This window comes from Mobula birostris, chromosome 16 (assembly GCF_030028105.1).
Source record: "Mobula birostris isolate sMobBir1 chromosome 16, sMobBir1.hap1, whole genome shotgun sequence".
NCBI lineage: Eukaryota > Metazoa > Chordata > Chondrichthyes > Myliobatiformes > Myliobatidae > Mobula > Mobula birostris.
This window is the reverse complement of record NC_092385.1, coordinates 59,121,478-59,136,085: the sequence shown is the minus strand read 5'-3', so window position 1 is coordinate 59,136,085 and position 14,608 is coordinate 59,121,478. Positions and strand designations below refer to the sequence as shown.

The 14,608-nt window shown below is 41.7% G+C and overlaps 1 protein-coding gene across 1 annotated transcript in view; it reads left to right on the top strand.

Annotated features, from left to right (window-relative positions):
* dock3 (dedicator of cytokinesis 3) overlaps window positions 1-14,608 on the top strand; it is a 946,041-nt gene that overhangs the window by 911,691 nt on the left and 19,742 nt on the right. The window contains exons 48-49 of the mRNA XM_072280136.1: window positions 6,703-6,838; window positions 7,343-7,490. Coding sequence (XP_072136237.1) covers window positions 6,703-6,838; window positions 7,343-7,490 — 284 coding nt within the window. The remainder of the gene's footprint in view (window positions 1-6,702; window positions 6,839-7,342; window positions 7,491-14,608) is intronic.

Genomic DNA, 14,608 nt, shown 5'->3' with positions numbered 1-14,608 from the left:
TTGTATGTCATGAAACTTGGCAGCAGTACAGCACAGACATAAAAATGCTTACTATAAATTACAAAATAAATAAACAGTACAAAAATAAAGGAGTAATAAAGTAGTGTTTGTGGACTGTTCACCTGATGGCGGAGGGGAAGTAGCTGTTCCTAAAATGTTGAATGTGGACTTTTAAGGTCCTGTACCTTCTCAATGCTAGTAACAAGAAGAGGGAATGTCCCAGATGGTGAAGGTCCTTAGTGATGGATAACACCTTCTTGATGATGTCATCGAGGGTGGGGAGGATTGTACCTGTGACATAGCTGGCTGAGTCTATAATCCTCGGCAGCCTATGAGGCCGCCAGTCAGAATGCTCTCTACCAAAGTCAGGAAATGCCACATATAAATACAAACAAAAACAGAACATGCTGGAAAAACTAAGCAGATCAGGCAATATCTGTGGAGAGAGAAACAGAAATAATATTGCTGGTCTGAAACCCTTCAACAGAATGGAATATAAATATAAGTTTAGCCATCTATTCTTAACACATCCATGTCCCAATTACAAAATTCAAAGTAAATTTATTACCGAAGTATATAAATGTTACCATATGCAATGCTAGGATTCATTTTTTGCGGCATTACACAGTAAATATAAAGGAACAAAAATAATCATAATAAATAAATAAATAAACAATAAATTTCGGGGACATGAGAGAAGTGTTCTTGAAAGTGAATCCATAGGTTGTGGGAATATTTCAATGTTGGAGTGAGTGAATTGAGTGAAATTATCCCCTCTGGTTCAAGAGCGAGATGGTTGAGGGGTAATAGCTGTTTTGAATCTGGTGATGTGGGATCCTGAGGCACCTGTACCTCTTTCCTAATAGCAGCAACAAGAAGATTGCACAGCCTGGATGGCGGGGGTCCTTGATGATGGATGCTTTTCTGTAACAGTGCTCCATGTAGATGTGCTCAATGGTGGGGAGAGCTTTACCCTGATGGACTGGGCTGTATCCACTTCTTATTGTAGGCTTTTCCATTCAAGGGCATTGTGTTTCCATACCAGGCCATGACGCAACTCGTCAGCGTACTCTCCACTGCAATCTATAGAAGTTTTGTCAAAGTTTTAGATAACGTGCCGAATCTTCGCAAACTTCTAAGTAGAGGTACTGCCATGCTTTCTTTGTAATGGCACTTACGTCCTGGTCCCAGGACAGATCCTCTGAAATGATGTCAGTGGGAAAGCAGATCTTTCCTGCCCGTCCCTGGTTTTGATACAAATGACTACCTTTCTTTGCCTTAAGAAGATAGTGGTTAACCCTGTCAATGTGCATGGTCAATTACATAGCCCAGATTATATCCTCAAAGATACTTGTTTAATATCCATGTGAGTGTTGGATTGTGTGCAATTTAACTGTTCTCCTTTAGAGTTGCACTTTTGGCTTCAGTGCTCCTGGATTAAGAGTACTATCAAAGTTTGATCATGACTACTGTGTGGTGATTCCTTTTTGAAAGCAGCTATATGAAAGGAAAAAGAGATAATGTTTTGACCTAATTTGCATTCCATAGACTTCAAAATATAAGTATACAGTGGGATCCCGTACAGGAAATGCAGAAAATTTATTTTTTATTTATTGAGATACAGTGTGGAACATGGCTGAACTACACCGCCTGGCGACCTACCTATTTAACCCTAGCACAATTTACAATGACCAATTAGCCTACTAACCCTTATGTCTTTGGACTCTGGGAGGAAACCAGACCACCTGGTCAGCTTGCTTGTAAGCCAGATAGAATGTCAACCTTTCTTGTAATGTGTTTGTGGATGTTCTACGACATCGTGGAGACCACTGCTAGCATACAGTTTGTGCCTTTAACTAAGCAGGGATTTACTCACATTGGAGGCCATTTTTAGAAGATTCACTAAGTTCATTGCTTAAATGGAGGGTATTCCACATTAGATATGGTTAACTGGGTTGGAACCATGCTCATTAGAGTTTAGAAGAATGTGATTATCTTATTGAAACATAACAGGTTTCAGGGATGTTCAGATGAGATGCTGCACTGCTATGACCATTCTTTTCTAAGGGGTACCTGCTCCATGCAAGTGTAGAGGCAGAGTCATTGAATAAATTCAACATTGGGTAGACAGATTTTTGGAATAAAAAGGAGTCAATGGTTATGGAGAAATACAGGAAAGCAGAGTTGAGACTAAAGTTGATCAGAGGAGATTTACAAGGATGTTTCCTGAATTGGGGAATGTGCCTTATGAGAATAGGTTGAGTGAACTTCGCCTTTTCTCCTTGGAGTGACAGAGAATGAGAGGTGACCTGATAGAGGTGTATAAGATGACCTGATAGAGGTGTATAAGATGATGAGGGGCATTGATCATGTGGACAGCCAGAGGCTTTTTCCCAGGGCTGAAATGGCTAACGCAAGGGGGCATAGTTTTAAGGTGCTTGAAAGTAGGTACAGAGGGGAGGTCTGGGGTAATTTTTTCACACAAAGAATGATGGGTGCGTGGAATGCACTGCCAGCGACAGTAGTAGAGTCAGATACAATAGGGTCTTTTAAGAGACTCTTAGATAGGTACATGGAGCTTAGAAAAATAGCGGACTATGCGGTAGGGTAATTCTAGACAATTTTTAGACTAGGTTACATGGTCGGTACAACATTGTGGGCCAAAGCACCTGTAATGTGCTGTAGATTTCAATGTTCTATGTTCTCTGTTCTATTCAATCTTTCCTTATAACTCAGGTCCTCCAGACTCGGCAACATCCTTATAAGTTTTCACTGTACTCTTTCAACGTTGTTTACATCTTTCCTGTAGGTAGGAGACCAAGACTGCACACAATACTCCAAATTAGGCCTCACCAACACCTTATACAACTTCAACATAATATTCCATCTCCTATACTCAATACATTGATTTATGACGGCCAATGTGCCAAAAGCTCTCTATGCTGTTTTCTATCTACCTGTTTCAATGAATTATGGACCTGTATTCCTAGATCCCTTTGTTCTACAGTACTCCTCAGTGTCCTACCATTCACTGTGTAAGACCTACCCTGGTTGGTCATACCGAAGTACAAAAACTCACACTTGTCTGCTTTAAGTTCCATCTGCCATTTTTCAGCCCATTTTTCTTTGCTAGCGATGATAGCCTTCCTCACTGCCCACTATACCCCCATATTGGTGTCATCCACAAATTTGCTGATCCAATTAACCACATTATCATTCAAATCATTGATGCAGACGACAAACAACAAAGGACCCAGCACCATTCCCTGCGGCACAGCACTAGTCACAGCCCTCCAGTCAGAGAGGCAACTGTCTACTACCACTCTCTGGCTTCTCCCACAAACCCAATGTCTAATCCAAGCTACTACCTCATCCTGAATGCCGTGTGACTGAACCTTATTGACCAGCCTCCCATGTAGGACCTTGTCAAATGCCTTACTGAGATCTATGTAGAAAACATTCACTCTCTTGCCTTCATCCACCTTCTTAGTAACCTCCTCAAAAAACTCTATAAGATTGGTTAGACATGACCTACCATGCACAAAACAATGCTGGCTATCCTTAATCAGTCCATGACTTTCCAAATACTTCTATATCCGGTACTTTGGAATACCTTCCAATAACTATCTCACAACTGATGTCAGACTCACGACCTATAATTATGTTTGGAGCCTTTTTTTAAACAGCAGAAACAGCATTAGCTATCCTTCAATCCTCTGGTACCTCTCTTGTTGCTAAGGATGATGTATATATCTCTACTAGGGCCTTGGCAATTTCTGCACTTGCCTCACGTAAGGTCCGAGGGAATGCCTTGTCAGGTCCTGGGAATTTATCACCCTGATTTGCCTCAGGGTAGCAAACACCTCCTCCTCTGTAATCTGTACAGGGTCCATGAAGTTGATGCCATTTTGCCTCACTTCTATAGACTGTGTCCAACTCCCGAGTAAATACAGATGCAAAGAATTCACTTAAGATCTCACCCATCTGTTTTGGCTCCACACATGGATTACCATTCTCATCATCCAGAGGAGCAATTTTGTCCCTCGCAATCTCTTTGCTGTTAATATATCTGTAGAATGCTTTAGGATTGTTCTTCCTTTATCTGCTGGAGCAACTTCATACATTCTTTTAGCCTTACAGAATTCTTTCTTATGTGAACTCTTACATTTCTTATACTCCATAAGCACCTCATTTGTTCTTCCTTGCCTATACCTGCTAAACACCTTTTTTCTCTTAACCAGTGCTTCAGTTACAAAGGTTCTCTATGCTTGTTATCTCTACCTTTTATTCTGACAGACACATACAAGCTTTGTACTCTCAAAATTTTGTTTTTGAAGGCCTCCCACTTACCAAGTACATCTTTTCCAGAGAACAGCCTGACCCAGTCCATAATTTGCCAGATCATTTCTGATATCATCAAATTGGCTTAGAGAACCTTGGTTTTTAAGAGATATTGAGACCTTGATTCAGAAAAAAAAAGGAGGAGCATAGCAGGTATAGGCAAATAGGAATGAATGAGGCACTTAAGGAATATAAGGAATGCAAGAGAATACTTCAGACAGAAATCAGGAGGGCTAAAAGAAGGCATGAGATTCAGACAAGGTGAAGTAGAATCCTAAGGAATTCTACAGATTTGCTTAGAGCTAAAGGATTGAAAAGAACAAAACTGGTCATCTGGAAGATCAGAGTGATAATCTATACATGGAGCCAAAAGAGCTGGGGGGGATCTTAAATGGATTTTTTGCATCTGTATTTATTTAGGAGATGGACAGATTCTATAGAATTGAGGCAAAGCAGCAGCAAGGTCATGGACCTTATACAGATTACAGAGGTGGAAGTGTTTGCTGTCTTGAGACAAATTAGGTTTGAAAAATCCCCGGAGCTGATGAAGTCTTCCCTCAGACCCTATGGAAGCAAGTGCAGAAGTTGCAGAGATACTAAGATCTTACTTAGCAACAAGTGAGGTACCAAAGGATTGGAGGATAGCTAATGTTGTTTCTGCTGTTTAACAAAGGCTCTAAGAATAAACCAGGAAATTCTAAGCCAGTGAACCTGACATCAGTAGCGAGAAAGTTATTTGAAGATATTCTAATGGACCAGATATATGAGCATTTGGGTAGACAGGGACTGATTAGGGATAGTCAGCATGACTTTGTGCATGTTTGGTCATGTCTAACCAATCTTAAAGAGTTTTTTGAGGATGTTACTAATAAAGTTGATGAAGTCAAGGCAGTGGATGTTGTTTACATGGACTTTAGTAAAGCATTTGACAAGGTCTCATATGGGCGGTTAGTCAAGAAGGCTCAGTAAGTTGCTTGGCATTCAAGATGAGGTAGTAAATTGGATTAGGTATTGGCTTTGTGGGAGAAGTCAGAGAGTGGTAGTAGATGCAAAGATGCCTCTCTGACTGAGGCCTGTGACTAGTGGTGTGCTTCAGGGATTAGTGCTGTGTTCATTGTTATTTGTCATCTATATCAATGATCTGGATGATAATGTGGTTAACCGGATCAGCAAATTTGTGGATGACACCAAGATTGGGGGTGTAGTGAACAGCGAGGAAGACTATCAGACCTTGCACCGGGATTTGGACCAGCTAGAAAAACAGGCTGAAAAATGGCAAATAGAATTTAATGCAGACAAGTGTGAAGTGTTGCACTTTGGTATGACCAACCAGGATAGGTCTTACACAGTGAACGGTGGAGCACTGAGGAGTATGGTAGAACGAAGGGATCTTGGAATACAGGTCCATAATTCATTGAAATAAGTAGATAGGGTCATATAGAATGCTTTTGGCACATTGGCCTCCATAAATCAATGTAATGAGAACAGGAAGTGGGATGTTATGTTGAAATTGTATAAAACGTTGGTGAGGCCTAATTTGGAATATTGTGTGCAGTCTTGGTCACCTACCTACAGGAAAGATGTAAATATGGTTGAAAGAGTGCAGAGAAAATTTACAAGGATGTTGCCAGGACTGGAGGACCTGAGTTATAAAAAAAGATTGAATTGGATTAGGACTTTACTCCTTGCAATCTAGAAGATTGAGGGGAGATTTGAGAGAGGTATACTAAATTACAAGGGGTATAGATAGGATAAATGCAAAAAGGCTTTTGCCACTGAAGTTGGATGGATGGGACTACAACTAGAGGTCATAGATCAAGGGTGAAAAATGAAAATTTCGTATAAGGCCTCAGCATTACATCCTTGCTTTGAATGAAGGAAATGGATGCTAATATTGCATTTGCCTTTCTTTCTATTGATGCAACTTGCAAGTTAACCTTTAGGGAATCCTACACAAGGACTCCTAAACCCCTTTACACCTCCGATTTCTGAATTTTCTCCCTGTTTAGAAAGTAGTCTATGCCTTTATTCCTTCAATCATTGTTCATGACCCTACACTTCCCAACACTATATTCTATTTGCCACTCTTTTGCCCATTCTCCTAAACTGTCTAAGTCCTACTGCAGATTCCCTGCTTCCTCAATACTACCCGCCTCTCCACCTATCTTCGTATCATCTGCAGACTTGCCAGAAAGCCATCAATTCCGTCATCTAAATCATTGACATATAACATGAAAAGAAGCAGTGTCAACACTAATGCCCCACTCCTGCTCATACTTCTGGTGGTTTTAGCATAATTGAGGAAGCCAAGGAAGGACTGCTGAGTGTAAAATAGTATTCTGTTTTCATTGATCTCTTCAGCCCCCTGAATCTGATTGGCTCCAACAGGCACTCCTCATCGTCACTATCCTCACAAACATCCAGTGAAGTCGGGAACCTTGTCATCCTCACAGATGGACTAGTTGGAGACACTCCAGATGACCTTTACCGCATGCAGGTATGATGGTTCCTTTTTGTAGATTATTTCCCTGTGTTCTATACCGAGTTTGACTGAAGAAGAAGAAATCTGATAGGAAAGGAGAGTGGATCATAATGTCAGAATGTGAATGGGCAGAGGCAGGGTAGTAGGTAATATGTACAGACACTGTTAATAACAGTTACATCTCACAGCACATTAGTTTACAGCTACAGAGATCAGTGCGTATAATCTCTGTAAAGAATTCTGGATCAGACAGTGGCCTGAAACCATTTAGGGCATGCGAATGGATGCATGCGAGGGCACAGGGGAAGAAGATAGAAACAGAAACTCTCTTGGTTTTAGTCTTCCTTCCTGGTTTCGTTTCACTGGGACTAGCATGGCTGCCGTGCAGAGTGTACTTTAAGATATTAAGTGATGAGCAGCTGAACATCCAGAGCTTCTGTTGGTCCATTCATTCATCTTTATTCCCCCTTTGGGTTTTGCAGTGCACTGTTTCTTTCTGCCACTCTCTACTTTCTGCAGCTTGCTTATGCTAACACCAAGTTCCAGGGCTCCATGACGAATGTCTCTGTTTTGTCATCGTGCCAGGCAAGTCCATCCACTTCTAGCCTGAGTTCCACACACTCGGCCCCTTCACAGATGATCAACTCGGCCCCATCAAGCGCTCGAGGTAAGATCTTTGTTTTCATATTTATCAAGGCTTGGGTCGACTTGACAGTGAGTTTTCTCTTACCTCGTATATTATATTCTTGTCTTTTAGCATTTTTATCTATGCAATGCACAGCAGAAGGCACAAACTGACCTGAAACATCAAAATAAATTTATTATCAAAGTACATATATATCATAATGTACAACCCTGAGATTCATTTTCTTGTGGACATAATAAATCCATAATAGAATATTAACCATAATAGAATCAATGAAAGACTGCACCAACTTGGGCTTTCAACCAGTGTGTAAAAGACAACCAACTGTGCAAATTCAAAAAGAAAGAAACAATAATAATAAATAAATAAGCAATAAATATAGCGAACATAAGATGAAGAGTCTTGAAAGTTAGTCCATAGGTGTGGGAACAGTTCAATGAGGTAAGTAAAGTTGAGTGAAGTTGTCCCCTTTGGTTCAAGAGCCTGATGATTGAGGGGTAATAACTGTTCCTGAACCTGATAGTGTGAGTCCTGAGGCTCCTGTGCTTTCTTCCTGATGGCAGCAGCCAGAAGAGAACATGACCTGGGTGCTCGGAGTTCCTGATGATGGATACTGCTTTTCTGCAATAACACTTCGCTCAGTGGTGGGAGGACTTTACCTGTGATGAACTGGGCCATATCCATTACTTTTTGTAAGATATTCCATTCAAGGGCATTGCTGTTTCCATACAGCCAGTCAATATACTCTTCACCATATATCTATATGAGTTTGTTAAAGTTTGAGATGTCATGCCGAATATTTGCAAATGTCCAACGAGATAGAGGCACTGTCGTGCTTTCTTCGTAATTACACTTACATGTTTGGGCCCAGGACAGATCCTCTGTAATGATAACACTGAGGAATTTAAAGTTGCTGACCCTCTCCACCTCTGATCCTCCAGTGAGGGGACTGGCTGATGGACCTCTGGTTTCCTCCTCCTGAGGTCAATAATCAGCTCCTTGGTCTTGTTGACAGTGAGTAAGAGGTTGTTGTTGTGGCACCTTCAGCCAGATTTTCAATCTCTCTCCTATACGTTGATTCATCACCACCTTTTATTCAGCCTATGACAGTGGTGTTGTCAGCAAACTTGAATATGGCTTTGGAGCCGTGCTTAGCCTCGCAGTCATAGGTGTAGCGCAGTTGAAGAGGGGGCTGAGCACACAGCCTTCTGGTGCACCTGCACTGGTGGAGGTTACAGAGGAGATGTTTTTGCCAATCTGAACTAACTTTATTACGTATCTGCTTTTTGTCCTGAGTTTTGGAATTAAAGAGGCATGGCAAAATAAGAAATGAAATTGAAACATTAGAATGTATTCCCAGAATTTTTACATTGAAATTTAATGTAAACGTAAGAGATTCTGTAGATGCTAGAAATCCAGACACAAAACTCAGCAGTAATTATGGAGAAGGATAATCAGTTGAAATTTCAGGCTGAGACCATTCATTAGGACTGTTTATTCCTGTCCACAGATGCTGCCTGTCCTGCTGAGTTCCTCCAGCATTTTATATGTATTGCTTTGAAATTTAGCATAGTCTATACCCACTGAAGTTCTAGAACATAACTGAGTGCAAGAGAATAGTTGCAGTGCTTTATAACTAAGTTGTATTATATTTATAACTAAGTTATATTTAAACCAATTGTTCCTTTTAAGACCACTACTTAATATTTCCTCTTAGGAAGTAATTTTCATGAGCAATTTCAAGAATGATAGCTGCCCATAAACTCCCAAGTCAATTATTAGGCATTTTTTAACTTTCTCCAAAACTGTATTGTGTTGTCATAAGCAAGAAACCTCTGTTCTTTTTTCTCAGATTATTTTGCATCTGTACCAAAGTGTAAAATTCAGTCCTAAATTGAACCTTGAGTATGTGAGATTGAGCTTTTTCTTTTTCAAAGATATTAACACACGTAATCACCAAGACAGTATTGAACCAACTAGCCCATTACAGTAGTGAACTAGTAATCGTGTCTAAGTTCTATGTGCTTATGTGTGTTTGTAACACTTTGCTTCATGTGTTCAGTAACACACACCTTCCAACTCTACATTACTCATCTTCCATACAAAGAGTTCTCCACAACCAAGCTTTAATTCCATGCTTGAATAAGGCATAGTGCCCAAATAAACAAAAAGACAAATTTTTGGGCTAATAATAATTTAACCACTTCAGCCACAGAACTGTCTGGTTTTGGGCAGATGGGGAAAGAAATGGGAGCCTGTAAAATTAATGATCAGGGAACATCCTCCCAACACATTGCATATAGCTTGCCATTTGCTTTTAAACAGGGAGTTGTGTAGCTGTATGTACCCACTGTTTTAGAAAGGCAGGGTATTTGTTAATTTTTTTGATCAGTCTTCTTTTGTGTTATCTTCTTCAGCATGAACCCAGGACTCTAAAAATGTCAGCAGAATAATTGTTCCCTCTTGCTACAACGAGTTAGTGTTGTTTACTGCTCTCCTTATGGGTGGGGAGAGCAGTTTGCTCTCAGGCTCTTCATGCCTTAGAGAGGCCCCCCAAATCTCATTCGGTTCTTCTGTTGTTTCCAGCCAAAATTCTCATCTCTCATTCCCTGTTCTCTAGTTGTCTCCACCTTCCCATGTTTTAACACAGGACATGCGACATTTTCAAAGGCCCCATATTCCTGGTTGGGTTTCAGATGGGATATTTATTTAGGAAATTTTAAAACTCTATGGTAGCAGGTCTCATAAAGGATCCCAAGAGGCCAAACAAAGCACAGCACAATCCATTAGCAGAAATATTAAGTAACACTGTAATGCTCAGGATGGAGTTTAGAACTGTTGCTACTGATGCACCACAATGGCTACCTGTTAGTATTTGTAAATTCAAAAGGTGCCCAGTAAACAAAGCTCTCCGATAAATTGCAATCCATTTCTTCTGAACTTTTCAATAAATGGTCAGTAGTTAGTTTAACCTTGTTAAGACTTTTACTCATGTGGAAAGGCATGAAAATGGCAGTAATGACAAATGACCATTTCTGCCTCACATGAACCTGTCTGCAGCCGGACTGGAGATGGGAAATGTCTGCAGTGAGACTAACGAGAGGCACATCCAACAACAATTCTGAATACAGTCTTTAAGTTCCAATAGACAATAGACAATAGGTGCAGGAGTAGGCCATTCAGCCCTTTGAGCCAGCACCGCCATTCACTGTGATCTTGGCTGATCATCCTTCTGGTGCACCTGCACTGATGGAGATTGCAGAGGAGATGTTTTTGCCAATCCGAACTAACTTTATTATGTATCTGCTTTTTGTCCTGTGTTTTGGAATTAAATAGGCACGGCAAAATAAGAAATGAAATTGAAACATTAGAATGTGTTCCTAGAATACATTCTAATACTAGCTAATGTGCAAGCCATAGAGAACAAGGTGGATGATCTTAAAGGGAGACTTACCTACTGCAGGGAGATGCAGAAAAGAGGTGGTGTCTGCCTACTGATCAACACTACGTGGTCCTCGGACACAGTGGCACTGACAAGCTCCTGCAGCCTGGACCTGGAACACCTGTCGGTGAAGTGTCGTCCCTACTATCTGCCACGGGAATTCACCTCGGTCATACTGACAGCGGTGACATGGAGTGTGCTCTGAACATACTGTATGCCAACATCAGTGAACTTGAGACCAGGTATCCGGAGGCTTTGCTCATTACAGCCAGGGACTTTAACCAGGCAAACTTCAGAAGGGCACTGCCAAAGTTATACCAACATGTCTCCTGCCCCACTAGAGGCCCGAATATACTTGATCACTGCTACACAGCAGTCAAGGATGCCTACCATTCCGTCCCACGACCTCATTTCGGAAAATCGGACCATCAGGCCGTACTCCTCCTCCCAGCTTACAAACAGAAACTGAAGCGGGAGGTCACGGTGTCAAAAGTAGTGCCGCGTTGGACGGAGGAAACGGATGAGGTCCTCCGTGACTGCTTTGAATCGGTGGACTGGTTAGTATTCAAGGACTCGGCAGCTAACCTCGATGAGTATGCCTCAGCTATCACGGACTTTATTTGGAAATGCACAGAGGACTGTGTGTCTCGCAAGACGATCCGGGTATTCCCTAACCGGAAACCTTGGATGAATTATGAGGTCAAGTCCCTTTTAAAGGCTAGAGCTGCGGCTTTTAGGTCCGGGGAAACCAGTTGCTACACGGAATCCAGGCGTGAACTCCGGAAAGCCATTAAGGGCGCCAAGAGGCAATATCGAGCCAAGTTGGAAGCCCGGGCTAACCAGAGGGATGCCAGTAGACTATGGCAGGGTCTAAATGAGATCACTGAGCGCAAAGAAAAGGCTGGGAATATCAATAACTGTGGTGCTTCTCTTCCTGACGAACTTAACGTATTCTACCCAAGATTCGAACAGAAGAGGAGCGTCCTGCTCCCTCCAGGTGAACCGGACCTGGTGGCATCGAGATTTATCATCACCGAGGAGGACGTTAGAAGAGCCTTCCTGAAGATAGATCTAAGGAAGGCGACAGGCCCAGATGGTGTCCCAGGACGGGTTCTCCAGGCCTGTGCAAGCGAGCTAGCTGGAGTGTTTGCTGACATCTTCAACTGCTCCTTGCTTCAGTCTAAGATCCCCTTGTGTTTTAAGAAGGCAGCGATAATCCCAGTGCTGAAGAAGAGCAAGGTGGCATGCCTGAATGACTATTGACCTGTGGCTCTGACATCCATTGCTGTAAAGTGCTTCGAGCGATAGGTTACAGCACACATCAACCACAGCCTACCGGTCAACCTCGACGCTTTGCAGTTCGCCTACCGGAGCAACAGGTCAACAGCAGATGCCATCTCTCTGGCCCTACATTCCTCCTTAGAACACCTGGAGAATAAAGACACATACATAAGGCTCCTTTTCATTGATTGCAGCTCTGCCTTTAATACCATCATTCCAAATAAACTGATTCCTAAGCTCTGGAACCTGGGCCTTAGCACTCAGATCTGCAGCTGGATCTTCAACTTCCTCACAGACAGGACCCAGGCTGTAAAAATAGGGGACAAGGCTGTGTACTCAGCCCCCTGCTGTACTCACTGTACACCCATGATTGTGTAGCCAAGTTTCCATCAAACTCAATATATAAGTTTGCTGATGACACAACAATTGTAGGCCGTATCTCGGGTAATGATAAGTTTGAGTACAGAGAGGAAATTAAGAACCTGGTGGCATGGTGTGAAGACAATAACCTATCCCTCAACGTCAGCAAGATGAAGGTATTGGTTGTTGACTTCAGAAGGAGTAGTGGACCGCACGACCCAATTTACATCGGTGGTGTGCAAGTGGAACAGGTCAAAAGCTTTAAGTTCCTCCGGGTCAATATCACAAACGACCTGACTTGGTCCAACCAAGCAGAGTTCACTGCCAAGAAGGCCCACCAGCGCCTTTACTTCCTGAGAAAACTAAAGAAATTTGGCCTTCCCCTAAAACCCTCACTAATTTTTATAGATGCACCGTAGAAAGCATTCTTCTAGGGCGCATCACAACCTGGTATGGAAGTTGTTCTGTCCAAGACCGAAAAAAGCTGCAGAAGATCGTGAACACGGCGCAGCACATCACACAAACCAATCTTCTGTCCTTGGACTCACTTTACACCGCACGCCGTCGGAGCAGTGCTGCCAGGATAATCAAAGACACGACCCACCCAGCCAACACACTTTTCGTCCCTCTTCCCTCCAGGAGAAGGCTCAGGAGCTTGAAGACTTGTACGGCCAGATTTGGGAACAGCTTCTTTCCAACTGTGATAAGACTGCTGAACGGATCCTGACCCGGATCTGGGCCGTACCCTCCAAATATCCGGACCTGCCTCTCGGTTTTTTTGCACTACCTTACTTTCCATTTTTCTATTTTCTATTCATGATATATAACTTTAATTTTTTACTATTTTTAATATTTAATATTTGTAATCCAGGGAGCGGGAAGCGCAGAATCAAATATCGCTGTGATGATTGTACGTTGTAGTATCAATTGTTTGGCGACAATAAAGTAAAGTAAAAGAATTTTTACATTGAAATTTAATGTAAACCTAAGAGATTCTGTAGATGCTAGAAATCCAGACACAAAACTCAGCAGTAATTATGGAGAAGGATAATCAGTTATATCATATCAATAATATTCCAGATTCACTGCCTCCACCATTCTTCTGCTCATCCACAACATGATAAATTTGGAGTGTTTGCCAAAGAGAGTAATTTCTCTCGTTTACCACATTGTTCAACATTTTGAAAACTTCTGTTAGTGTAATTCTTAATTTCTCTGTTTGAGGGAAAACAGTCCTGACTTTGTAGCCTTTCTTCATGAATGAAGTTCCTCAGTGCTCTTTCTAGGAGGTTTATCTGGGACTTCTGCTGAAGTTAGAATCACAGAGCAGAATTGCAGTTAGCTCACATTTCTCTGTAATTAAGTGTAGCCTATCCGTTGATTGTGACATGTATCCCGCCTCTGGCACCCAAAGTACCCCTGCTTTGCAATATCATTGATCACTGATATGATGGTCAGTCCAAGTACAACACCATTGCATAATATGTATAGATGTACAATGTACAGGGAGTAGAAAAATGTTATTTATATGTGTGTGTGTGTGTGTGTGTGTGTGTGTGTGTGTGTGTGTATGTATATGTGTATATATATATATAGTGTGCTGTCAAAATGTTTGTGTTGGCTCTGTTATTTTCTCAACCTATTTAATTTAATCTCAGTAGTTCCCATATACTGCTCTTTCTATTCCTATTCATTCCTTTCACTGTTCCTCTTCTTCCTTCACTCTCTCTTTAGATTCCTAAGTTTCACCACATTTGAATTGCTGTTAATTTTCTGCATTTTGCAGTTTATACTAACTTTTGCAATTATGTTTTTCCAGTCACTTTCTTTTGCACACCCTTTATCCTAATCTTATTTCTGTTTCACTGCCTCTCTACCCCTTCCCCTTCTTTTCCTTATTCCTTTTCTTCTTTACCAATTCTCCCTTCTTTCCTACTGTCTCCTTTTTCTCATCTTTCCTTCTGCTTTCCCTTTCCTTCCATCCTCTCTCTCTCTCTTCCCTTCCCTCTTCCTCCCCTACTATCTCACCCTTCCCTCTCCTTTCCTTCCATCTTTC